The following is a 27,130-nucleotide window of genomic DNA, read 5'->3' as shown; positions in this document are numbered from 1 at the left end:
AGACAATAAACACGCAATGCATGGTTTCAGAGGTCATTGTTTAACACGCAGAAACCGTCAAGAACATTTTCTTAGCCGCCACTTGTTTACATACGCCGTGTAGCTTGAAATATCATCAGCATTTGCAGTTTCTTTCTCTCGGATGTGCTCTTAATCCCCTCCAGCCACCGGAAGCGCTAGATAAAGCCGAGGTTGCAAAGTGCGTCACATCGCGGAGCTGCTGAGAGTTAACGGGACTTGCCGTCCAGCACCGACAGTCTTCCCCTTATCTTTTTTTTTTTTGCACTAGAAAAACCAGAGCTGACGTTTTGTCTCCATCATGGTGAAGATCGCGTTTAACTCGGCTCTGGCGCAGAAGGCGCTGGGTAAAGAAGTGCCAGCCGCGGAGAAGGTGAGTTAACGGGGCTGTAGTGCGGGACGTGAGCCCGGTGTCCGTTTTTTAGTCTCGTAGCAGGCCGCAAGCAAACTGCTCTGAACCCAGGGTTTTATCTGCAGCCTTGTAGACTTTACATGGTCGTCTGGCATTTTCCCTTATTTTAACATGCATGACTTTGAAGATGTGAAAGGTATCTAAACGCATGGAGAGCCATAATGCAAATGATGCAGAACACAGTGGGACCGCCCATCTTCTGAACAGCTGTTGTGCAGAGGCCGAAGCCTCACTGGGATTACAGAGTCAAGTCTTCAAGTGCTTTATGTTGATCTGCAATATATGAAATATTATGATTCACTGTGCCATTTCTGACAGTAAAGCGTATATAAACATGTGTGTGTGCTCTGTGTGTGTGTGTGTGTGTGTGTGTGTGTGTGTGTGTGTGTGTGTGTGTGTGTGTGTGTGTGTGTGTGTGTGTGTGTGTGTGTGTGTCTGTGTCTGTCTGTCTGTCTTGTGTGTTTACAGGATCCTGAGCTGGCCTCTGCTCCTGTTGGCAGCGAGGGCTCCACAGGTCGCTGTCTGCTCACCCTGCTGGGCATCGCCTTCATCCTCAGTGGGCTCATCGTGGGGGGAGCATGTCTCTATCGATATTTCACCCCCAAGGTAGTTGTGTGTCTGAATGCGTTTTTTGTTGTTGTTACAAAAGTCCAGGATGGGCAGTTTTTTTTAATTTGGTTTATTAAGATCGAATAATATATCAGACATGATTTAATTCTACAACACAGTCAGAGTCTGAATCCAGTAAGATTCACATACAAGCTTAGAGTAGTAGTAGTTACAGAGAGTCAGATAAACTAGGTTGGAGCATCAATACCACTTCAATGTTTGTAGGTTGATTCCATCTGGGAATAGATGTCTCTGTTGTGTATCTTCACTGTCTCTACACTGTCAGGGTCTACAACAAAGACAGCATGCCAGAAATAATCTATAAAGGCGCCCTCTCGTCAATGTTGAGAGATATTTTTACTTTTGTCACTTCTGCATTCCTGTAATTTCATTTAGATCATCTTTTTTATTAGCAGCCACAAACTCAAACTCAAATGTTGAGATGGCCTCTTTCTTGAGAGCCAAAAAATGCATACAGTACCAAACCAAACCAAACCAAACCGAACTGAACTGAACTGAACTGAGTGAAATGCTTTTTGGAAACGGAGCTATAGATTAGCTCTCTTCTTTCAACTATTGTTATTACTGTTAACATTGAACCCCTAACATTTAAGTTCAGTTTTTCTTATCCCAAGTGAATCCATCTCAGATGTTATTAAGACTCTTTGTGGGGGAGGAAACGTTACTCGACTTTGAAAAGATCTATTAAGGTGTCGTCTGACTGCTGATGAGACACTCTTACTCTGCTGGGACGTTAAAATGCTGACGCTCACTCACTTCTCCTTTTTTTAGAGGAAGTGCAGACTTCATAATTTTAGCTGCGTTGACTGCAGGAGGGTCTCAAAGTCGGCCCACAGGGCTTTCTCTCCGATGTGAAACGAAGCAGTGTCTTATTAAAGAGTTTAAGATTAAACAAGAATTCAACTTTATTAAACATTCAACATTCTCTCTGCCTGGCCGATTGTGTTCAAGTTATCTATGAATCATCGGACTTGTCGTTCAAGCAACAGGGACTCTTTGAGGAATAATTGAGTCATCTTTTTTTAATCTAAATTCATTTCTCACTCTAATTACACACAATACACAGCAGAGCCCACAACATTAAAGCACTTTCAGCCCCTCCCAGCTCGTTCTTTGGTTTGATTTAGCACATCTTCTTCTCAGGTGCATACACCATTAATTCATAAAGATTATTATACTGACATTCAACAGGTACTGAGAAAGTTCACTCCAACAGGAAGCCAATAACACACTATTTCTATGCTGTGTGTAAATGACTATGGGTGTATGTTGTCCAGCAGGTTAGATATCTAATGTGATCAGATGGTAACACTGTCGTTGAACAACATATACATCATGTACTGAAAAGAGGTTATAACATATCACAACAACAGATATCCAACAATGGAGTACTGACTTCATGTGATGCCCTCTGGTGGTCAAACATCATGTGATGAAGCTTTCAGATTGACCAGCAGATTACCTCTTTGCTGTTTCATGATAAGAAAACCTGAAAGATAAACTGAACTGACTGCTGTCCACTCATCAGTCTACTGCAAGGCTCTACATGCACGCTTCATTCAGGAAGTGCTTCCTGAGTCACTGCTGATGTTATTGCCCCGGTGCGGCTGCTTGACTCGTTTTGACTTTATTTTTGCTGCTGTGTTTCTGCAGAGGCTGTATCACGGAGCGATGCAGTTCAATGATGTGTCAGCTGGAGCTGGAGGAGAGAACCGGCCGTACTACCTGCCCCGGGTGGAGGAGGAGGTGGAGATCTCTGATAGCATGGCCGTGATCAGCGTCCCACCTCCCCGCTTCCGACCTGGAGACCCCGCTTACATCCTCCATGACTTCAATAGGGTAACACTCACAACCTGAATACCCCACATGTACTGTTCTGTGAGGCTGCTGCACTTCATGTAATGTGGTTTAAATGATTTCCCTGATTATTGTGTGTGTGTGTGTGTGTGTGTGTGTGTGTGTGTGTGTGTGTGTGTGTGTGTGTGTGTGTGTGTGTGTGTGTGTGTGTGTGTGTGTGTGTGTGTGTGTGTGTGTGTGTGTGTGTGTGTGTGTGTGAGTAGAAGCTGACAGCGTACCTGGACCTGACCCTGAGGACCTGCTTTGTGATCCCTCTGAACACCTCAGTGGTGCTCCCCCCACAGGACCTCATTGACCTCTTCTCACAGCTGATGGTGAGTCCCGATCGTTTTGTGTTCTCAGGATCACATCCACTTTACGCACACGCAGCACTCTCACTCAAAGCACCGATATCAAAGAGTAAATATTACCTGTGCACATCCAGGGATTTATGATAAATCCAGTGACTGCCTGCTGTAATCCTGTTCAAATCTGCCATGTCTGAAATATGTAGTTCAGAATATCCAGCTGCGTATCACATTCTAGGTCTTAATATCTCTGTTGTAAACACACGAGGTAATCTCTCTCACAATGTATGCTTCAGATACTTTTTTCACTGTCTTTAGAAATGACATCTGAACAAAGTTGTTAGTAGAGCACTCAATGATCTATAATGAAAGACTTGAGTACTAAGTGTTTTAGCTGTTTTCAGGGACAGCTGTGTGCTCGGAGCTAAATGCTAACATCAGCTTGCTAACATAATCCCAGTGTAAATGCTAACTTTTTTAGCTGCTGGTTAGCTTGTATGCTGTTTGTTTACCATGTCCACCATCTTAATTTACTGTGGTATATGTTTAGCTAGTAAACACTAAGGATGTGAATTATTTAAAGGAGCAATATGTAATGCTGGCACCTAGTGTTTAGAGTTGGTACTGCAGGCCAATTTAAAAACATTACAGAGGACTGTTCCCCCCCCCTCCTCCTTCATAGAGTCGATGCTCATGCAGGTCACCATGTCGCAGACACTGAAGCTTCAGTGTTTATCCAGCTCTGCATGGGTCTGTAAACCTTTCTGTGTCAAACTGAGGGGCGTGGGTTAAAAAGGCTGTTTGGGGGTGTCTTAAAACCAACCTACAGTGATCTAAACTTAGAAGAGATACTGGCTGCTGCATTGTTATCAGAGAAGCCAGCACTTCAACATATCATGTTTCCTTCATGTCTGATGAGGTCATTTTATCATTTAATTCAGTAGATATCTAACATATTGATCCTTTAAGCTTTGACCTGCAGATGACACTAGATGAAAAGCAAAATGAAAGTCACCTCCAGTCTTTAAACCACAATGCAGTCATGGCTAAAAAAAAAGTCTCATCTTAGTTATTTCGATCATTTTTGAACCTGTTTTAGTTTTTTGAGTTACAGGAAGAGGAGAATCGTGTCAGCGAGGCAGAGTTTGAGATCAGTTTGTCACAGAACTGTAGATGTGCACTGAAAGTTTAGTTGGTTTAATCTTTTAACTGACATTGTGACAGCATGTCTGGCATTTGTTGTTTTGTGGTTGGTTGTGCAGTCAGTGGATTTCGTGATCCACCATGACAGTGTTTCACAAAAAGCAGAAGTTTAAGGATGATGCATTCATTACAAACACGTCCTACTACTCTTTGTTTTCAGTCTTTGCTGCAGTCATGTTCACTGAGCTGCTTTTAAGAAAGTTGGTTAAATCTGTATCAAACTATACACTTTGTTTTTGTCCCAGTCTGGCTCTTACCGCAGCTACTTGGTGCACGAGGACCTGGTGGTGACGGAGCGTATCGAGGATATCAAGCCTCTGGGCTTCTACATCCACCGGCTGTGTGACGGAAAGGAGACATACAGGATGCAACGCCGCTCCAGCCTGCCAGGTCTGGATGGACTGAACAGTAAAAAAAAACTGACACCTTAATGAAATGAATTACTACCCTGAGTTAAGGTTCATGTACATACTAAACATATCATCACAAAAGTAGTGATTCAGGGCTAGCAGTGGGGATAACCTCCTAACAGCACTCCCAGGTTGTGATATCCTCTTCTCTCAGCTATGCATGGATGCAGCATTAGTCCTGTACAGCTTGTCAATGCTGATACAAGATGTTTTTTTTAGGCAAGCCTTCATCTCATTTGTTCTAAAGCGTGATTTGGGACATCTGTCCTTTTTTGATATGCAAACATTTAAGATAACCTGTAATACAGTTAAGTTTCAGTTAGTCTGTTAGCGTTAAGTTTAGTAAGATAAGTGACCAGCCAGTTGAACCACATGAAGAGTAAGTCATGTAACTTCAGGATTATTCAGATGACAGTTCACTGACCTGTCTTCTACTTCATTAATGCTATAGCACTGATACGAACCAAAAATGCTGATTCACTTCACACACACGATGAACCAATCAGAGAGCCAGTAACAATAAAGTCACTCACAGCGATAACTTCACATGCCCTGTGATCTTTTTTTATAATTTCAGTCTTGACCTAGAAGAACACAAGTGTGAGAAAACACCAGTAATACCCTGGTTTCTCTGCAGACGTAATGTGAACAATCAGCTAACATGTGTGTGTCTCTTTGTGTTTGTCAGGTGGAGGGATCCATAAGCGCTCTGCAGACGAATGTTTCACCATCCACCACTTTGAAAACAAGTTTGTGACTGAAACCAGGATCTGCAAGGCTTGATGGGAATGCATAAGCGTAGGTCAGAAAGCAAATAAGAGAGAGCGAGTGACCAGAGAGAGAGAGAGAGAGACACTAAGAGTAGGAGGCAATCTTGAAGCAGGAAACAACTTTTAGCAGAAAGTTTCTTTTGTATAGAACTCTTAACTCCCCTGCTTTAACCCCAGTGATGAAGTGAATTTTTCCTTACGTTGTTGTATAGCGAACCCCTTTCTGCTTCACTTTCCTGAACCTGTATAAATCATCGCTCTCTTGCTCAAATACTCACTAGTTAGTCTCGTACTGATAACCAGTGTTAGCCTGCTTTCTAAGGAGTTAAAATCCGTCTTATTTGTCATTTCTGTTTCTGTTTTGTTGCTGTAGCTTCCTTCTGACTTATCTTATTATTGTAACTGTAATACAACATCCAGTCACCTCCAGACGAGGGTTATTACTCCTACTACTGAATATCCTAGAGTTACTGAGAAGTCGTCGATATCAGACGTGTCCGTGCGTCCGCCTACTGTTCTGATCTGCTGTATGTTATATTGTGATTTAGCACTAAGTCACCCTGGAAATGTTCGGTACAGTTTATCTACAGTACACGTGTAACATGGTAGTCAGTGTCATTAACGGGGGGGAACTAACCCAGAGCTCACAGTCTCCATTTTTTAGTAGACGTTTCCCAGAGTGCCCTGCTGCTCCCAGAGGCTCTCTGCTGTCCTACTGTGATGTTTCTTTTATTAATGATGTCATACCTGAAGGTGAACAGTCCAGCACCCTATATGACCAGTGTTTGTGTTTGTGTAGTTGACTTTATATGTGACACTAGAACCTGAAGGACAAGTTGAGCAGACATGAGGTGAATAAGCTATAAGGGAAATTATGTCAAATTTTGTGAATTTTTATATTGATGAATTTCTTGTCCAATAACATGAAAATGAGGTTACTTGAAATAAATATCTCAATACAAGAGGCGTCAAGTTTTGCAGCTAAAAGACTCGATTTACAGTTTTCACAGGAACAGTTTAATGCATAAAAATACTCCAATAAATCCGTACACCTGATTTGAATTTTAAAAAAAAAAACACTCTGAAAAAGAACATTTGGAAGTGTGAAAAATGGCCTTTTGCCAAATAACTCATTTTCAGTGGTTTCCAAGACGATGCCTGCACAGAAAGACAATCAGACAGGAAGTGTGCTCGTTTTAAAAAAAAAAGGGTTACTGTCTGAGCTTTTTTTAACAATACTCAAATGTGATTAAATCCAATGTTGTGTCCAGCTACTGAAATGAATTTCACTTTTGTCATGAAATAAAGTTACATTTCTCTACCTACTGAACCGTTCTGCTTTTTGAATCTGTTTCCATCTCTTTTATCATCGCCTGTGAGCTGATCCTGAGCTGATCCTGAACCCAGCTGCTCGTGTTGCTTTATCCTGCCGCTTGTTAAGAGATGTTGGCACTGATGAAAAGTTCATCCTTCATAACTGGAACAGCTCAGTCTTCACCTGTCAAGGTCGTACCGATTTAGAAAGAACAGACACCTTTTCTTGAAAAATAAATAGAAAAAAACAATTGTACCCCTTTTTTCACATACTAATTTACATGTTAATTCTCCTTGTTTTAAGGAGTGCATGGTCTTCATCACAGGATGTAGTGGTTGAGATTAAACTTGTTCTTCAACATGACAGTTTCGAGAGGGCCTAGTCTTCCTCTTGGTCCTCTCCTGTCATACAGGACAGGCGCCGACTGAAAGCCATGCTCTCTGGTATCTCCGGCTTGCTCAGTCGCCTCCTGAATTCATCCGTCGTGAAATAGTACATGAGTGGGTCCAGGCTACAGTTCACGCTGGCCAGGCAGAGAGCGACAGGGTGACACCGAAGGATCAGTTTCCTGAGGGTGCAGCTGCTCAGGGCGTCGGCTTTAGCCAGGAAGTCCAGGGGCATAGTGACATGGTAAGGAGCGAAGCACAATAGGAAGACCAAAGCACAGCTCAACACCATGCGTAACGCCCTCCGCTTCTCCCCTCGGTCAGAAATAGCCCCTGCTGTTGACTCTCGAAGGCTGCCAGCTGTCAGACAGGTGCAGGCTAACACCAGGATGAGAGGGACGATGAAACCCAGCAGCTCTGCGAGGATCAGGAGGACCCAGGCTGCTGGCATACTCACAGGCCTCATGGGTAACTCTGAGAAACACACCAGGTCAGACCCGGTGAGGCTGGGCGTGGCCTCTGAGGTGAGGACCTCGTCATTTAACTTATTGATTGGGACCCCGCTGGGGTTTCTCAGCAGAGGAAAGGGCAGGCAGCCAAGGCAGACTAGCAGCCAGCCGAAGGCACAGATACACCAGTCTCCTTTCCGCCTGGATGAGTTGAACCTCAGCGGGCGCATGATCAGCTCACAGCGACGAACACTGATACACACCAGGAAGTAGACAGAGGCGTACATGTTGACATACTTCAGATAGAAGCAGATCATGCAGAGAGGATGACCAAAGGGCCAGGTGTTCTTCAGGTAATAGTAGATCCTCAGAGGCAGAGAGAGCACCTGAGGAGACCACAGAGTCACATCAAGGCTTACATTAGGGACATAGTATATCATGTGATGATTTGTAAACATTTCACAGCTCATTTTGGCAAATTGCTGTTTAAATGCACATTTTATTTTACACTTATTTGCAAAGACAATCAGGGACCTACTAGCCGTGGGATAAAGTGTCATTTATGCTAACTTTTAGGTGATGGAAAATGCAGGCATTAAATGCTCCCGGGCAAGTATAAGAAAACTATATTGTCTGGTTACATGTAAAATATAACTTTCATGCACCCTTAGCCTGGAATCTGTGGCAGATTGACTTGAGACTCAAGAATCTGGTGTGCTTAAAAGTCTGTGTATCTCAAATGAAAGACCTGCAGAGTAGATTCTATAGGATGTCCATGTTCTTAGCTCGACTGCTTGATCTACTGACTCCCAGATTTGACTCATAGAGGATCTCTTTTAATGCAAATTTGAGTGTTTTTGTAAATTGCACTTCATCTCTTTTTGTGTCTCTGTCTGTGACTTTGTGTTTTTGCTGCTGAATGTCTCTGTCAGGTCTCCCATGGAAAAGAGGTTCTTAATCTCAAAGAGACAAACCTGGTTAAATAAATCAATGTAGTAGTTTAATGGAGTCTTTAGTGAATGGAATCAGATCAACTGAATGATCAATGTGTAAGCAATTTTCAAGGCATCACCTTATCCCCTGTGTTATTTGCTGAAATGTGTCACACTTTGAGTGTGGACCCGTGCATGCATGGGGTAGAGATCGAGCAGGGAGACCGGAAGGCATGATTGGTACCTCGTGGCAGATATTGGTCGAAGTTTTTACAGACTTACAACTGATACAGATAACAGATTTTCTTCATTCCTTTTTCAGAGCACATGAATTATTAACTTCTGTGAGGACCTAAAGACAATTTCAACCAAAATCTTAAAAAGGGGATCTGGATGAAACACCAACCCTGCCTTATTATATATGTTCTTTCATATACTGAATATTTATTAACACGTATTTATAAATGAGCTTTTGATCATTCTTTAAATATTCATACACCTGCTTTGGATGCCCAAAAGGTAAATTATTATCATCACGTATATTGATGACCACATAAAATCTAATAACATTTTACATCTACTAAACAACTACATCATAGTCCTTTTAGAGAATGCATGAGTGTAAACATACTGAACATAATGAAAGCCTATTAAAACAATCAGACATGAAATATTTTAAAATGTATTGAAGGTTTTTTTTTTTTACCTGCAGCAGGTCGGCCACAGCCAGGTTCAACATGAACACCACAGCCTTCTTGGTTTCTCGGACATAAACCCTGAACACCCAGATGGCAAGAACGTTACCCAGCAGGCCCGGTGCTAAGATCACACTGTACACCACTGCATACACATAGTGCTGGTACTCGCGGAGATCTTCTTCGCTTTCACAGCTGTGGTTGCCTTTGTTCATCTTAAGTGAAGGTCCAGTTAACCAGTTACTGTTCAGACAAGCTGCCCAGTAAATCAACAGGAAGCTTGTATCAGGAAAGCCGCTTGGAGTCTGGTGATGAATGTGTGTGAGCATCCATCCTGTCTCTATGGAGAGGAGCACTTCATGCTCATTTGAGGGAAGTTAGAGTCGGTGTCCAGCGCTGGTTAATGTTTCATACAGCTTTCATTCGCAGCATCCTTGCAACCTGGTAGAGGAGAAAAATAAAGAGTCATCTCAAAAGCATTGCCCTCAATGCCCTGCCTCTTGCCCAGTGCATGCTGGGATAAATAAAGCAGGTATAAGTAAACAGGAACTTGTGATACTGTAAGCTTCTGATGACATGTTTTGCATGTTGCATGAGAAAGATGTTTCCTCAAACAGACAAAGATCACATTGAATCACACACTCACTGTTAAGCACTTCAGTTTGTTATATGGTGTTTAAACAACGCATAACATTATTGGTGTGATTGGAGCTCGTGTGGTGCCATTTACTGTAAAAGTTCAAAGAGAAGCTGATGCTGATGTCTCCCACGTAGTGTGCACCGCTCACAGTCGGTAACACATCCAGCTGCAGGGCGGACTATAACAAGCCTATGTGAAACACCTAAGAGCAAAGCCTAAGTGAAACTTGCACGGCGTGTTGATCGACCGGGCGTGTGGTTAGCAGGTCAGACTAAGTAAACCTGATCTCTGTAAATGTGCTCACATGTGAGGAACAACTGTTTTCTGTGGTGAATACAAAGTTTCTAAACACAGTAAATGATGCCTGATGAGACTTTTTAACATTTCCACTAGCACAAAACAGAAAAGTGATTCATAAAAACTCTAAATGTTTTTGTCAACCTTTAACTGTGATGTACATCCAGTTTAAATTTTGACTTTAAATTGAAAATAAAACAGAGTCTGCAGCTAAATGTTGCAGCTTGTCGGTGTGATTCTTCTCCTGCTGTAAACATCAGTAGGTGTGTGCTGGCTCACATATAGTGTCCTTCCTATTTACATCCAGAAACAGCATAAAGAGCCCTGGAGATCAATTATTTTGGATACAGCTCGGTCTATTTAATCATCTGATTTCACTTCACTAACTCTAAATCATGGTGCAGAGAAAAGAGAATGTGTTGGTTACAGTAATGTGCTGTAACGCTATTTAAGGATGAGACGTGCAAACTGATCATTTCATTCATCACTTTGTTCACACTTTAAAAACAAGAGGACACTTCATCTGGGAAAGAGTAAAGTATAATTACAGTTAATGTCTTTAATCTCATGTGTCGAGTTACAGAGAGATTAAAAGTATTCAGAACTTCACAGCTTTAGGAAACAAGAAGCAAGAGAAACATTGTGACACAAATAACCCTTATGATGCACTTCTGGTTGAATTCTGAACATTTTGAGGATGTGTTAACGATAATAGAGTATGTGGCTATGTGGCTATTTTTGGTGTTCATGGGAATTACTTTGACTAGACTAAATATAAAGTAACACTGAATATTCATTCATATACTGTAAGACTCTCTCTTTGCTGCGGTGTCCTTTTGACAGAAGTGAAAAGAATAAATAAAAGTAACAGTGCAGGAATTTTAAACACTTTGTAACGGGTTAAATGACTCCTTAAGAAACTATTAAAATTAATATCAGTAACGATTACTTAAAATAAAATTCAAGTGAAAGCAGTTGAGTCATTATAAAGGATTTTAAGATTGTTAACACTCATGCACCAATCACCAGTTAAAAGTAAGGAGTATTTAAATACTGGTGACCTAAGTGCCTCATACATTGTTTTCTTATTTAAGGTCCTTCTGAAGTGTCACAGAATAAATCTAAGGGTTATAGATAATTGACAGAAAATTAAAGAAAGGAAATACAGGAACTGCACAAATCAGTCTAAATTTCTTTGACTCTTTTGGAATGGATTGTAAAATCTTTATTGTCCCTGAGGGGCAATTTGGTTTGCAAAAGAGGTCCATACAGGCTCTAGAGTACAACGACACAAACACATACAAAGAGAACATAACTACCATGAATATCACCATGGAGGATGTGAGTGAGATAAGGGACACAAAGTCCAACCATACTTAGTAGAAGTGTACAGGCAACAGTCCTACAGCTTATTTAAAAAACAACCTCAGGTGTCTGTTAGATTTGGCCCTCCTCACAGAGGTGAACCTCCTCCCTGTTGGCAGAAGTCTAAACTCTGCAGGCAGAGTTTTGGTATCACAAGTAGACCCTACTGGACACCTGATTATTTGGATGATGATGTCACAAACCTAAAATGATAATGTAACTATGTGATTTGTTTTATGTGATGTGAAATTCAAATCCAAAACAGCGACTTGTACCTTTAGCTGCAAAACAAAAGAAGGTCATGGCAAGTTCAAGCAGGGACACTGTCTCTCCTTCATCTAGTTATTATTTAATGATTCATTTATATTACTCTCTGTCAATCCCTCTGGGTAACTCTCTGTTTCTCCATGCCTCTCCAACCAGATGACAGGACCAATGACCAATCATGCTGCTGCTGTCGAACTTTAAATCTGTTCTCCTCTTTGCTTTCGTCAGGTTGACATTTCTGCGTATGTTGTAGCAACTTTCTTCCACATCTCCAATTCGTCCGATCCGTGTCTGGGTTGAGTTTTTGAGATGTCCACCCCTCTTCACATCCTGCATACTCCCTTCATCAGCACCACTAGTGTCTATACTTCATCTACGGGGGTTTCATATCCTGCACAACTCATAGAAAACACAATTGGGTCCATTTTTTAAAGACTTATCCATCGTTCAAACACAAAAGAAAAAGAATATCTGCCCATAATTAATTATGTCCTGATTAAACTCCTTCCCTAGCAGCCAACTGCTCCATCACATGTTTAGTTGCCATGATTTGTTGCACTTCTTTCCATTTGACACTGCTAGCTGAAGTATCAAGAAATGTGCGTACTTATTACAACTTTCTCACAATTGTGCTAAAACAACAAGAGGAGTTTTGAAGAAGTGAGGATGGGGTTTTCTTTTCCCCAGAGGACTCTGGCCTTTGCCTTTTTTCCCCCCAGCATTAGAGCAACAACAGAGATCTCCCGGAGCACCTTCAGTTCCTGGACTTGCTTTCAGCATTACTGATCTGTGACCCACATGGGACTGTTTGAGTGTGATTCACTCATTTCTCTCACATTTGCATGTGCAGTATGTTTCTACCTATTTCATCTTAAAGGGCCTCTGAGGGATGACCAATTCAAGTTTTATCATTTAATTCTGGCAGTAGTAATACATGTGAAATGATACTCTAAGGCTGGACCTTCTGTAATGTCCTGCAGCTACATATTGACTTCATTTATTTAACAGAAACATAATCCTATATGGATCTACTCAGGTCTACTCCCTGCTTCAGGATTCATCAGTTTCAGTCCTCCAATCCTTCCAATGGAAACAAATTATTGTATCCAGTGATTCATCTCTCCGTGGGTTGTTGGCATGCTACACTTTTTCCACTCAGACACGATGTTTGGCCTCATGTATCAGCACCAAAAAGAGTTGGCACCTGGCACCCAGGTCCCTCCTCTTGTGGTGTCCCAACACACAAACAATGTCATAAACCCATCTCAGACACTTTAAAGTTAACTCACAGAAAGAAGAATTCACAGTCACTCTCACAGTGGTCAACAGAAAGGCTTTAACAGTCTCAACATAACAGACATTCCTCATGCTGGAGACACATGCATGCTCCCCCGTGAGGCATGACTCCACACAGAAAGTATCCAGCTATAACACTGGCTCTCACACAAATACTCTCTGTGTTCTCAAAAATAAAATGGTAAGTTTAATAGTTAATATCTCACCTCTGTCGTCAAACTTCTGTGACACTTTCTGTGTCTCACCAAAAAGAAGAAGCGTGAAGCATCAGCCAACACACATGCCACCCCCCTTCTCCTCCCCCTCTTTCACGGTCTCTGCCCACTATGCTTCTTTTGTTTATCTCACTTTCTCTCTTGTTCTATCCTTCTTATATAATCTCAGTCCTTTCTTTCCTGATCTGCTGGGTGTCCGCTTTTTGATTTCTTGCTGCGTTCTCTGTCTTTCTCTCGGTGTGTCTCGGCTCTTCTGAGGGTTTTGGCAAGACATATGGCTTCCTGTGAGTGTGGGGGGTGTGGTTTACTTTTGACACTTTGACTTCTGCAATTATAGTCACTTTCTTTTTTCTTGTAGACAACTTCTATCAGCCATTCATTTAAGTGCCACTAACACATTTGTTCTGTTGATTGACAGGTGAAAACATTCTTAAAGAGCAGGACCAGTGATCAATACTAAAAATGGAAACAAAAAAGTTCCCCCCCCCCTTTTTGTAAAATGCTTTTGGTTTCCTTTTGTCACACATTACACAGCATACTATTTAGTTTACTCATAAAACTATCAAATACATGTTGGATAGCGAGAGATAAGAAATGGGAATATTGTTGTGGGCCTCAGATATGTCGCAGTATTTCCCAGAGTGGGCGGGGGAGCCTCTGAGTTGTCTTCAGTGAAGCAGATGCAAGAGTAGGTGGTTGAGAAACCCATAACTGTCAGAGCATGGCAGTTATGTGTTTCCAGAGCTGCTGCAACTGCAGCTAACTGTCTTTACCACAGCGCGTAGTGAGAGGAAGTACCACAGAAATGAGCTGGCACCTGTTTGCACTCGCTGTGAAACTACATACTGTACATAATAATGACCGACACAAAGACACCAGATAAAACAAAAGGCACAGACTTTTATTAATATACAGTAAAATTAAGATGCATCAACATGCAGGTTGGACATTAATGACATAGCTTATTCTAATATGTTACATTGTTACTGAAGATAAACAACAGGCGTTAGCTTATTTACATTTGGCATCTATGAATGATGATATCCATGTAGATATTGAGTGTTCAGCCCCTGACTGGAGAATTCATTTTTTCAAAACACATGTCTTCTCAGAGATTCTTTAGGTTGTACTCAAGCCCCCCTCGGGTCAGTTTTTATTCACACAGCTGTGACGTGACATCACATTGTACCGCTTGAATCAGAAGACATCGGAGACAATTGGCCGTCACTTGCCCACTACTCCCTGTCTGAGCAGCTACTCTCCATGCTCGTCATTCTTTGCTGTGCAGGGCGCTGCAGCTTGGAGCTGATGGGCGAGGAGAGCAGAGAGGAGGTGAAGGAAGAGGTTCGCCTGGTGAGGTGCGATCTGAACTCCGCTGTTAGAAAATAATACAGCAAGGGGTTGAGGCAGCAGCTCAGGCTCGCCAGGCAAAGAGACACTGGGTGGAATTGAAGCACAGCTAGCCGCGTGGCACAGTGGGACACGATGTCCTGTGACACCATCAGGTAGAGGAGGAAGTTGATGTGGTAGGGGGCGAAGCAGAATAAGAAGAGGGCAGAGCAGCTCAGCACCATCCGTAAAGCACGACGCTTCTCACCGTCCGTCAGCTTTTCATGACACTTATCGGCCTGACAGTTGGAGATGACTGAACTGAGACGGCTGCGTGCTGAGAGTGTGGTCGAGTATTTCTGATCCTGGGAATGTCTTTGGTTGAGGGACCGGGCAATGCGGAGGGAGCTATAAGTGATGCAGGCCAAAGGGATCAGGAAACCAAAGAGCTCAGCAAGAGCCATCATGGTGAGAGAGAGAGAGAAGGACAGACGCCGCATGGGCAAGTCCTTGAAGCAGCCCTCTGTGGGAGAGCTGGGACTGGATGTGTTGGGTGTTGTACTCAAAGGTTGGTCATACATCTTTGTGTAAGCTACTGGATGTTGAGGAGTGATGCCAAGAGAAGAGTACTTGTCATAGACTGTCTGTGTGCTGATAGCAGGACTGGTGGTGTTGCTGCTGCTGGTCCGCATCAGAATGAAAGGCGAGCAGGCCAAACTGACAATCAACCACACTATGATGCTGATCAAAAGGTCATAGCGCCGTCTCCACCGGCGAGCAGCAAACGGGTTAAGCAGAAAGATACATCTCTGCACACTGATACACACCTGGAAAAACAGAAAAAAATAGCCACATGCAAATCATTCATCTGCTCGAGAGCCACAGGAAGTAAATATATTTTTGAGCTCTAAGATTCAAGTCAAATAACTTCTCGTCATTTGACACCTTGACACTCCACTGCCTGCTTACCAGAAACACTATAGCTGCATACATGTTGAGGTATTTCAGGTAGAAGCAGAACAAGCACATGCCTCGTCCAAAGGGCCAAACGCGTGTGAAGTAATAATAAATCCTGAGAGGCAGGGAGAGAATATGAGCCAGGTCTGCGAATGCCAGATTTATCATGAAGATCACTGCCTTGGTCTTCTTACTGTGGAGCAACATGCACAGGAGTTAGCCGTGACCAGAATGTGTTGTAGACGTTACCCGTTTGTGTTTGTATGCATGTACCTAATGTGTCTGCAGAGGACCCAGAGGGCGGTGGTGTTGAGCAGCAGACCCGGGATGAAAAGAATCAGGTAGAAGTATGTGTACATCTTATCCATGCTCTGGTTCCAGCTGGTCATGTTGCGGTCACATTGAAGACCTGAAGACAATTTGGACGGGGACTCTCCCCACAGTCCAGATGTATTCTGAGTCATTGCAGTTACTCAGACAGCCATAAAACCTGAAAAAGATAGAGGATGAATATGCCAAATGGTAAATGGACTTGAGCTTGTACAGTATAGCGCTTTTCTAGTCTTCTGACTACTCAAAGCACTTTTACACCGCAGGTCACACCTACACATTCACACACTGATGACAGAGGCTGATATGACAAGTGGCCATCAGAAGTAACTAATCCCATTCATTCACATTTAAACGCCACCGACGAAGCAGCGGGAGCAGTTTGGGGTTAAGTGTCTTGCCTAAGAACACTTCGGTCTTGTGGCTGCAGGAGCTGGGGATCGAACCCCAAATCCTTCCGATTGAGAGACAACCGACTATACCTACTGAGCCACAGCCACCCCTACAGTGTATATGTCCTTGATCCCGTTCCAACTTGACTGCTTTAAGAAGTCGTACCCATAGTTAGCCATTAGTCAAGCTCGATCTGTCTTATTCAACAGGCTCATATATCATTCATACTAGCTGGAATTAAACTCAGTTAATAAAAAGCATAGCCTTGATTCAGACAGCTCAGCAAACTACAGACACATGTCTAACTTTTTCAATATTTTATTTATAATTTTTCTTTACAATAAAACAGACAAACACAATGCACATGAACACCCAGCAACATACACACAATGACAGAAGGAAAGACAAGAGGCACATATTTAGATGTCCTGAAGACAGACTAGAGTCGACAGCAAAAAAAATCTTGAAAAAAACAAACAAACAAAACAAAAAGTTAAACAAAAAACACACAAATAGGCGAGGATCAAGCTGAATCATCAGTCAGTAAACCAGATAAAGCCGAGTATGAACAGACTATAGAGAAAAGAAAGCAGCAAATATTATAATTTTTACAATCAAGTCTTATCAAGCACTGTCAGAAAGTGTTTACACACCTTCATGAACTAACTAGTTTCGTCTGCTCCATCTTAGCACTAAGAAGCATTTCACTGAGCCCCCTTTTGAAACATGTGGGTGTTGAACACTTGCAGTGTAGTGATGCAAAGTTATGAGAACGTCTTTGGCTGGCTGTTTGCAAAACTACAAGCTGTAGTGCACAATATGATTTTAGTCAGCAGCATAAATCGTGCTTCGTTGTCATGAAATGTTGCGATAATCAGAGTTCTAATTTGAATGGCAGTTTATCGATGTTGGCTAAAATAATTGAGAAAAATATTGTTGCTTTTTGGCAACAAAAATTATGAACTCAGTCCACTAAAAATTCCTCCTCAATGCATCCTTCAGTTTGACATGATGCAGTTATGGGTAGATCTTCTATGCAAACCATATACAAATGTATATATGCTCATTCTGACAGTTTATGTTGTTTTTCTTCAAAACTATCAAATAAAAAGTATTTAAAAAAATTATTTGTATCTTAAGCTGTTACATTTTCATATTAAAAAAGTGAATCTGAAAGGTTGCATCTTGTTTTTAAATACACTGAAACAAATATGAACATGAAACCTGTCACAGGAAATGTCCTGCAACCTGTACCGCAACATTGCATCCTCTCTTCTTACATCCATCATCTACGTCATAGCTTCTTACATGCATCATCTAAGGTATAGCTTCTTTCTCTATAGGTATAACAATATGTTTGTCCATGCAATGCAACGTCATCAGATTTATGAAAACACAGATATAAAGTGTAATCAGAGATGCTTCTGTGTGGCAAAAGATTGCAGCAGGAAATGTGTGTAGAAAAGACTCTGCACATTTTCTCAGCTTATCACTGAAACATCGCCCTTCCTCCTGCCATCAAGACGAGATCACACCCTTCCTCTGGTGGCCCCAAAGGGAGAACAGAAAACCAGCGTCAGTTTTTTTTTGCTGCCTAACTGTTTATTTATCACCAGCTTTGACTCCTACTCCTATTGGCAGATGGATTCACAGTCTGCTTCAGTCATCCAATGGATGCTCTTCTATTACCTGTACAGTTAAACTGTGCAGCAGTATTTTCTAACACTGAAGTTTAGGGAAGTACTTACTACAACTTGTGAAAGAGATATTAATTTGGCCGATTGAATATGTTTGTCATTGTTGAGTTAAAATATAATTTGACAACTCTTTTGAACAGTTTCTGTCTGCGTCTTAAAGTTTCAGCCCTAAGATCACTCAAAGGTTTCAAAAGTTATAGCAGATAATGTTGAAGATTTAGCTGGCATTAAAAATGAAAATAACTTTCAACATTTTTCCCAAATTTGACTGAAGCAGTGGCTTTTAAACTGAGCACAATGATGTATTTTGATGTCAAATGTCAAGCGACAAAGGCTTTAATATCAAACTTGCTGTCATCAGCAAAATAAGAAACATGACTCTGACCACAAATGTTCAGACGAATCACAGAAGTGTGACCGCCTGCCAGACAGTTCTCTCTAAACAGCAACTATGTATTTACCTTAAGTTTCTTTGTCTTCTTCCTATATGATCAGCATGGATGTGACGAGGTCAATGACCACCAGCAACCACATGCTCCAGCAGCTTCACACTCCTCTGTAAACAGCAGACTGACGCACAGGCACACTCTCTCCTCCTCGTCGAGCTCTTCAGCAGCAAACAGGGTCAACGGCAAACCTTCCCTTCTCACTTTAGCAGCAGAGAGAAAATGTCGTCGCTCTGTGCATTTGCAAAAAGTGAGCATTAAAGTGACTTGCTAACAATAGGGTTTTGGTTTTGGTATTGCATGAGGTCTGAGCTGCTCTCTGGCTCTCTGTTTTTATATAGGTACAGTGATAAGGGGAAGGGGAAGCTCTGCCCTCATTGCATGCGAGTGTTTGTCTACAGTTTGCTACGTCATTAAGTCTCTAGCAAAACCACCACCACCACCACAGTATTGGATACATCTAGATGGTGACTCTGTTGTTAAGAAAACAAATGTACAGCACCTAGAAGTAAATACATGAATTTAATAGAAGAAAGACAGACACAGAAATATGGGATCCTCTAGTCTAACTTGCAGATGTCTAAAGGTGACTTATTCAGCGTTTACAGGCAGATTGTATACACCAGCACTTCCATACTGTAAAGTATTTAAATGTTGTCCTAATTTGCTCTTGCTGTGTTTGGAGTTGTGACAGAAATACAAGTGTTCACCTGCTTCCACTGTCTGATGCTACACTTCCTGTTTTAAAGAGGACATATTATACCACTTTTTCCACCTTTTCAAACAGTCCCCTGTGGTCTAAATGAAACATCTGTGCTGTGCTTTGGTCAAAATATAACATGAATCAAGCACCAGAGGAGGTTTGTGACCCTGTATAAACCAGCTCTCTCAGAACGCGCCGTTTTGGTGTGTGTGTCTCTTTAAATGTAATGACCCCCCCCCCCCCCCCCCTGAGTTTCCCAGGTAGACCTGCGCAAAAGTTTTGGTCTAGGTTGGGGGTGGAGTCCATGGGTGGAGATATCAAGGGAGGGGAGTGGACTTATGCAGACCACAAACAAAGGACTGGATGGGTTTATTTCACATTTTGTGGGTCAGTAGACACTCAGGTTACCAGAATATATGTTCAAAAACACTGTACAAGTGGATTTTTCATAATATGCCTCTAAATTGCAAGGTCCCAGTGGTCCATCCTGTTAGTTTCACACCCCTGTGAGAACATCAAGTCACACTCATGAAACAGAAACGGTATGAATAGAATTCTGGCTAAGCAAGGTATGGTAGGCAGGGCTGGTGTTACTGTCACCTCCTGTGCTGCTACAGCATGGTTTCACCTCAAACAAAGGTCAATGTAGAGCCCCAACACTAAGTATATAGCACATTATAGATAATAGTCACTGGAGCTTCTTGTGTTTTGGCTAAACTATTTGTGCAAACTTCTGACCACCAGAGGTCAGTGTAGGCCAATATTCACGGTTTACTGATCTGCAGTATGCAGTCTGTCTTCCTGCTAAGAAGGCGGGATTGCTTCTTTAAAGACCATGTTTTAAGGGTCAAGTGCCTTCTGTTGCAATATGTCAACACATTCTTGACATGATCCACTCAACAGACGACAGCCGTCTCTTGCATGTTTTCTACACTCCCATTCCTCTTATTTCCTGCTCTACAGTATCGTCTTATTAAACCTCCTCTCTGAGACCCTTGACCCCAAATCCCTGAATCCATCTACTGTTGTCTCTCGGCTGCTGGGTGCACCGAATTACATTAATCACTCTTCCAGAATGGCTATGTACGATTTCCTTTCTCCTTCATCGTACATACAAGTAACCATGCAGCAGGAAATAAGGTATGTTTTATTCCCAGGTACAGCCATGCATCTCTTACTTTGCATGACATTATGAAAGAACAGATAAACAGCTAGTACAAACATATTTGTTCCAGACCCAAAACCTATGATAGTTCCCCTCTCCAGCAGCAGCCTATAATATACAAGCAGTAATAGACAACACACTTATGGACAGTGCACCATCACGGTCAAAGGCTGGAAATAGTCACAGAGCTGCCAATATTAAATGGTCAAAATGGTTCTCTGTGCTTCTTTCCATGTTTTCTTTACTTTACTTTTAAGGGTTCTCCATGCATTGTGTCTTAAAGTTAATACATTTGTTGCCACTTCTGTTTAATAACTGTCTGAAAACAATTGGTCTTTTGTAATTCAGGTTACACTCCGACAGAGTGAAGGTTAAATTAAATAATTATGGATTGTACAAAAAGGCTTAGAAGTTACCAAAGCTTCCCTCGTTTTGGACTCTTTAGGTCTCTGCTGCAGAGAACAGCGCACATGTGCATGTTGAAGTTCATCAAGTATAAACAAGATGGGAAAACAGAGTTTTTTTTACTGGCCATCCCGATTTGTCTTTGCACTGATTTTGCGGAGTTGTTGTGCCTTAATCCTCACTGGGGTCCTGTTTGATCAGAGTTTTCATCCTGATGGCATGCTCATGACCTACTCAATAAATATATGCCCAAAATGTAGAAAAATGTATAGGTGTGAAACGAAGCAAACACCTGGATCTGCTGACTACTGACACTGCTGTTTGGCATTTCGTGCAGTATAACAATATGATTTGGGGGAATTTAGTCAGCAGCGTTCACTCGTACTTTGGAGTGTGTGCACATTGCTGAGTGTAAGAGACTTTGAGCAGATCTGCAGTCTAAGGCCAGATTAAGACAGAGAGAGCTCATTCACAAGCAAACAATGGACCATTGCTCCAGTCATAATAAGCATTTGGCCTGTGACACAGCACACAGGCCAATGTCCTCTACTGGATCAGTGGCCCTCTGCTCCTCCAGCAAGAACGCGCTAATAAAAAGCAGAACCAGAGTAGAAAACCTCCTCCATGAGTTGAAATCTACAGTCATTTTGACGAGTAGTTTTTCTAATATGTCGTGATTGTGTATAGCTGCTACCTTGGCCAGGTTTCTCTTGTAAAATAATAGTTTAATCTCCTAGAATATAAAGGTAAAATAAAAATGTGCCAGTTCAAAACACATTTAAATGAATAAGAAACACTCGACCAGGGGCAGAAATAGTCAATGCAGCCATGTAAGGATTTCAAAACAGACGTTTAATGGCCTCAAACTTCAGCATGAGACACATTAAACCCAGCAGCTCAATGCTCTTCTGTTATAATAACAATAAGTCTCCTCACACTTAAGGGTGTCAAACATTATCTAAATGTCTAAAGTGATACAACAAACTGTGAACAGATGAGCTCAATGTGTTACAAAAGTACTAAATAACATATTTCACCGACGTAGACAGAAATCTCCATCTTATCCACAATCCAGTGCGCCTGTGAGTATTTGTAATGTTAAGCCTGAGTGATGAAGGGTCCGAGTCTCTTTTAGAGGCTCTGCATGTCTCTGGTCAATATATGGCTCAGTCTCTGGTCCATGAAGTGTTCTCTCTCTCATATAAAAAAACACACACACAGATACATTCCTGTGGTCTCCAGTGGAGGATTAATCCATAAAGCCCAGGCCATACCTCAGGACTTAACCTCAGGACTTAACTAATCTGTTGAGTTATGTGTTTGTCACTTCCAGGACCAAACAGCTGATTGCTTAATTTTTATTTTCCAATTCAGGGCTCCTGTCAAACCCAACATGTCCCTCTTCATCTTCCTTCTTCCCTGCTGAGTCAGAGCTGACTCTCTGCTGTCTTTGAGTCTTTTCCATTACTGGCCAGAGTGTGTGTGTCTCTGGGGAGGGTGATTGCTGTGTCCTGGGTTTCAGTGTCACTGCGGGGGATACTCTCCGGTCGAGAGCCAGGCCCTTTGCCTCCCATGGTCAAGCTTTTCTGGAAACTCTCCGAGGTAAAGTAGTAGACCACTGGGTCCAGGCAGCAGTTGAGGCTGGCCAGGCAAAGAGTGATCGGGTAAAGAGTTCGCGCAAAGCGTTCAATAGCACAGCTCGCCAGGGCCTGGGTCCGCACCAGCGCATACAGGAAGAGGATGGAGTTATATGGAACAAAGCAGATGATGAAGATGGCCAGATGGACCAGAATCATCCGTAGTACGCGTCTTTTACTGTCACAGCCATGCCCGACAGTAACAGGACGACGCAGAGTCCGCAGAACAAGCGAGGAACACACCAAGTTGGCCAGGAGAGGGATAAGGAAGCCCACAATCTGGAAAATAAATAATCATGACAAAACTTTATGGAACTCAAAGGCGTCAGGGCTTTGTAATAGGTTAGATTAATTCAAAAAAGTACATATGGTGTGGCTGTAGCTCTACCTACTCACCTCAATGAAGATGGTGATTTTGGACAGGTAGGTCTTCCAGGTGCTCTTGGAGAAGCCCTCGAAGCATGTGGTGGCTCTGTTTGTGCTGTTAATGGTGGAGAAGAAGGTCACCGATATTCCTCCTCCCACAATGGTAAGCCACACAGCGGCGCACACCAGCGCTGCATTTCTGCGATTACGAATGGAGCGGGAGCGGAAGGGGTAAACTATCGCCAGGAAGCGGTCGACGCTGATGCAGGTGAGGAAGAGCATGCTGCCGTAGATGTTGGTGATGAAGGCCGTTCCCGAGACCTTACACAGTCCGTCTCCAAAGGGCCAATGGCGGTTCACATTGTAGAAGACTTTGAATGGCAGCGTAAAAACAAACACTAAATCTGATAAAGCTAAATTAGTCATAAACATTGTGGTCTCATTGCTCATCTTCATCCGGAAGCAGAAAACAAAGAGGGCGGCACAGTTGGTGATCAGTCCTAAGACAAAGACCACACTGTAAACGACTGAGTACAAGTTGTACTTGAAGGAGTCGTCAATTCCACAATCCTCCATTCCGGTCTCGTTGAGCACCAGACTAGCCATGGTGACAGATTCAACAGGGAGGGAAGCTCCAGAGAAAATGAGCACACCAAAGCCGTTGGGGAAAGGAGGCAGTCGAGGACGAAATCTGGTCTGAGGTGTCAGCAGGGGATCCACCATTCAAGTCCCCTCCAAGTCATTGTGGACATTTAGACTCACACACTGAGGCAGAGGCAGTCAGGATGCACGGCTGCAGGGCTGGTCAGTCATCCTGTGAAGAGAAAAGGAAATGCACATGGTCACTTCCTCACTATAAAAGCTTCAAGCCAAGGAGAAACAAACAACTTCAGTTCTCCATAAGATGGAGCATATGGAACCTGTGCGCCATTAGCCATTACACCAAAACCATAGACAGTGTTTAAAAAATATATTTTAAATGTGTGACTTGGATTTACAATTCACAACGCATAATTTGAAGAGTATTTTCAGATTTTTGACTAGGACAACATAAAAACCCTCCTATTAAAACCATTCAACAAGATACATCTTTATGAGACAACCATATATTTTTGATTGATTGATTAATCATCAGCTACATTACTTCTATTTAGTCCATGTTGGCATAGCAAATTGTTACGTGCATTTTTGTCAGTGTGTGTCCATGCCTCAATGCCATTTATGTGTTATCTGCTAGTATAAATATAGTTGAATCTGTCCACAGGGTTTCACTTCACATGGCAGTGTGGCATGTAGCCCTTCAGGCTTGTCATCAGCACTGTGAGAGGTTCAAGACTGTCAGGCACAAAAGAAAAACATCTAATTCTCTTCTCAAAATAGTACAGTAAAGTCTGAACCCAAACTGGAGGAAGACAAAATGTGCTAAAAACATAGCAGTGTTTTTGAAAGACACAAAAGTTATGTGGTCAAACATGAACAAGTATCATATGAGAATGTGAAAGACAAGGTGTATTTCTTGAAGTACATCATAACAGAAAAAGAAGTAGGTTGCTAGCAGAAGTAGGTAAACCGAAAAACCTCAGCTGGTGCAAACACTTTCTCACAGTACATTGTCTGAAATCATTTCCTGTAAAAAGATATTGCAGATGCAGTCAGTCAATCTAATGATGTATTACAAAATTAAGCTGTAATGTTAAAAGAAATCAACCAAACCATGGGTTCCCATGAGGAGAGGCATCACAGGAAGACACTTTCTAGTTGCTCTATGATAATGAAGGTTCCAGCAGCATAAAATCTATCAAAGATTAAACCAGAACATAACAGGCTCTTCTGTATTCATTTTTGACAAATCTTTCTTAATTCCAAAATCCAGCAACTTCATTAGAGTTCAAATCTTGTACACTTCAGCACCGGATCTAACCAGCTGAACCAACCTTATCTGGTGTTATGCAACAGAGCTAAAGCAGCAGCGAGGTGGTCTGCCGCTGGCACATGGTGTGTGTAAAAACTCTGAGTGTCTCTGGACAAGATTCACTCAGTGTTTTCACCACGCTCACACACACACACATACACAAAGGAAAGGCTGTGTGTGTGAGCAGTCCATCAGCGCTGTCCTGTGCCAGCTGCAGTGTGACATCTTAACTGGGTTTTCACACGCCTCCCAGAAAGCCTCCATCGGCCCTTACAATGCCATCACTGTACCCGCCTGCACCAAACACACACTTACATATATGCACAAACTTCCACACGTGCATACACAAGCAGGCAAACACTTACATGTGCCAGTCCACACACACACACACTCACACACATGTAAACACACACACACGCACTAGGGTTCTGTGTTTTGTGGCTCAGTCCCAGGACCTCTGACAGTGCTGGCTTCATATTCAGCTGATGTTGTTTCTGCAGTCTATAGAAAATTGAATATGACTGCCATAGAGTTTATATTTGAAAGAAACCAGATCTGTCTCTACTCTGGACCTGTAGCAGAGACACATTGAGCGTGCTGCAGGTTTCTAGAAGTCCTTTCCTAGAAGGATTTCAGACGTGTGTATTTGTGTGTGTATGGTTCTCATGTACAGGTCATGGACAGCTGCACAGTTAAAGGGCTTCCCCCCGCAGTTGTCCGTGACTGTGACAGAAACAAGCCTCCGGGACCTGCTGATCTGAAAGGATCAAGTTCGTGATCAACTCACATCCAGCTGTTACTTTCTCTCATAGGAGGAAGAAGGTACATCTTCACTGCTTACAGCCGAACAGCTCAGGTTACATTAGGATTCAATATTAAGAAAACAATCAATTTAAGCCCACAAAATAATTCTTATAGGTCTTACAAAGTTCAGTCGTTCTTTATTAGAGCTGTGCTTCATCACAATTAGTTGTCGCATCATTGTGCAATCATTATAATTCACTTGTTTCAGCATTTAACATTTGTAATATTTACTTCTTTCATGGTTGTAATATTAATATATTTACATTTCAGTCAGTTGTTATAACTGTTCTGTTTGAAAATTTAAAAACAAGATGAATTGCTCACTATTTGGAATTATTTTAGACCAAACTATTAAGGCAATTAAAATGTTTTGATTGTAAATTCTTTGTTTTCTTTAACTAAAGGTCTCCAATTTTGTTGACATTGTAAAGAAATAAAAAGTGCTTGTAGAATTTTGATCTAATGAGCACCCAGTACTTGAGGCCATACTGTCAGATGTATATTGTAGTGGATTAGTTATGACAGCAGCTGCTGTTGTTTTTTTGTTTCTCCAAACACACATAGTGAAGGTACATATAAAAAGTAGCCTACAGCATCACTTCCTCAATAAGTGTAATGTTTGTGGGATGTTGGGAGGTGGTTAGCACACTGTAATTTAGCCTAATTGACACCTTTATGCTCAGGACACATCATTTATTTAGTCAGTAACTAATGAAATGTGTTTTGCTTTTACTTTCAAACAAAACACTTAATAGCCTACTGAGTAAACATGAACTTAAATCTGACCAAGCATTTTCTGGACTCCTAAAAACTCGCCTACTATTTGTGGCGAAACCACATCATTTATTCTTTAATGTAAAAATGTGTGCTTCTGGAAAGTTTTGTCAAACTTCAGTAACAAAAAACGTGTTTTTGTCGACACTATACAATGATGTTATTGACTGAAGACAAAGCACAGTAAACTTACTGGCAGTTGAATGGATGGTGACAGCTCACCTCCCCGGTCCCTGATGTTTGTCAGTCTGGCACCGGCGCAGCTGTCAAAAGAAAAACTCCATACTTTTCCCCCCAGAAAGCTCCTCTCTCCCTCACTGTGACTTTGCCAGTTCTACGAAGAAGACACTGTAGGCTACAGCTCCTGCGGCTCTGAGTTCTTCAATTAGTCCTGACGACTCGCTTCGCTTGCTGGAAGTGGGACCTCATCACAGCCACTGCAGGCTTGTTTGTGGAGAGTTGCTCGCACGGCCACAGGAAACGAGACAATAGCACCGCGGCTGGGCTCGATGGAGGGGGATGAGGGGGGGTGTAAATAGGGTATTGTGGTGAAAGAGGGAAGGACAGAGAGAGAAGGGGAGGGGGGTGTCATCAACATAGAGTTCACAGATTATTAGGAAAACACTTTTAAGTCGCATGTGCTCTGATTGTGTTATTTTTATGTAGCCTACTGTTAACACATTACTGCATAACCAATAAAATCAGGCAAAGAGCTTTGGCTACAGGCTTCTATAATTATGTTACTTCTGATTTTTTCCAGGGCGAAAC

General features: G+C 42.1%; 3 protein-coding genes across 4 annotated transcripts; 1 reads left to right on the top strand and 2 right to left on the bottom strand.

The window, feature by feature from the left end:
- On the top strand, nt 1-6,912 carry LOC132982414 (integral membrane protein 2A-like). Of its 2 annotated transcripts, none has more exons than XM_061048898.1 (6): nt 1-391; nt 899-1,036; nt 2,714-2,899; nt 3,121-3,231; nt 4,653-4,815; nt 5,506-6,912. In XM_061048898.1, exons 1-6 carry the CDS (start codon nt 320-322, stop codon nt 5,598-5,600), a joined length of 765 nt encoding a protein of 254 aa, XP_060904881.1. In that variant the 5' UTR covers nt 1-319; the 3' UTR covers nt 5,601-6,912. The 2 variants fall into 2 exon arrangements, with proteins under 2 accessions (XP_060904881.1, XP_060904882.1); XM_061048899.1 differs by having other exon boundaries at nt 3-391; nt 4,653-4,797.
- LOC132982599 (uncharacterized) lies at nt 6,582-26,905 on the bottom strand. Its single transcript, XM_061049148.1, has 8 exons — nt 26,556-26,905; nt 22,903-23,686; nt 22,299-22,785; nt 16,004-16,139; nt 15,743-15,923; nt 14,703-15,600; nt 9,376-9,743; nt 6,582-8,123 (listed from the first exon to the last, which is right to left on the bottom strand). Exons 2-8 carry the CDS (start codon nt 23,593-23,595, stop codon nt 7,281-7,283), a joined length of 3,606 nt encoding a protein of 1,201 aa, XP_060905131.1. The 5' UTR covers nt 23,596-23,686; nt 26,556-26,905; the 3' UTR covers nt 6,582-7,280.
- p2ry10 (P2Y receptor family member 10) lies at nt 14,325-18,924 on the bottom strand. Its single transcript, XM_061048897.1, has 4 exons — nt 18,612-18,924; nt 16,004-16,220; nt 15,743-15,923; nt 14,325-15,600 (listed from the first exon to the last, which is right to left on the bottom strand). Exons 2-4 carry the CDS (start codon nt 16,192-16,194, stop codon nt 14,680-14,682), a joined length of 1,293 nt encoding a protein of 430 aa, XP_060904880.1. The 5' UTR covers nt 16,195-16,220; nt 18,612-18,924; the 3' UTR covers nt 14,325-14,679.
- Nucleotides 26,906-27,130: the final 225 nt, after the last annotated feature.

This window comes from Labrus mixtus, chromosome 10 (genome assembly GCF_963584025.1).
Source record: "Labrus mixtus chromosome 10, fLabMix1.1, whole genome shotgun sequence".
NCBI lineage: Eukaryota > Metazoa > Chordata > Actinopteri > Labriformes > Labridae > Labrus > Labrus mixtus.
This window is presented reverse-complemented; position numbering and strand designations above follow the sequence as displayed.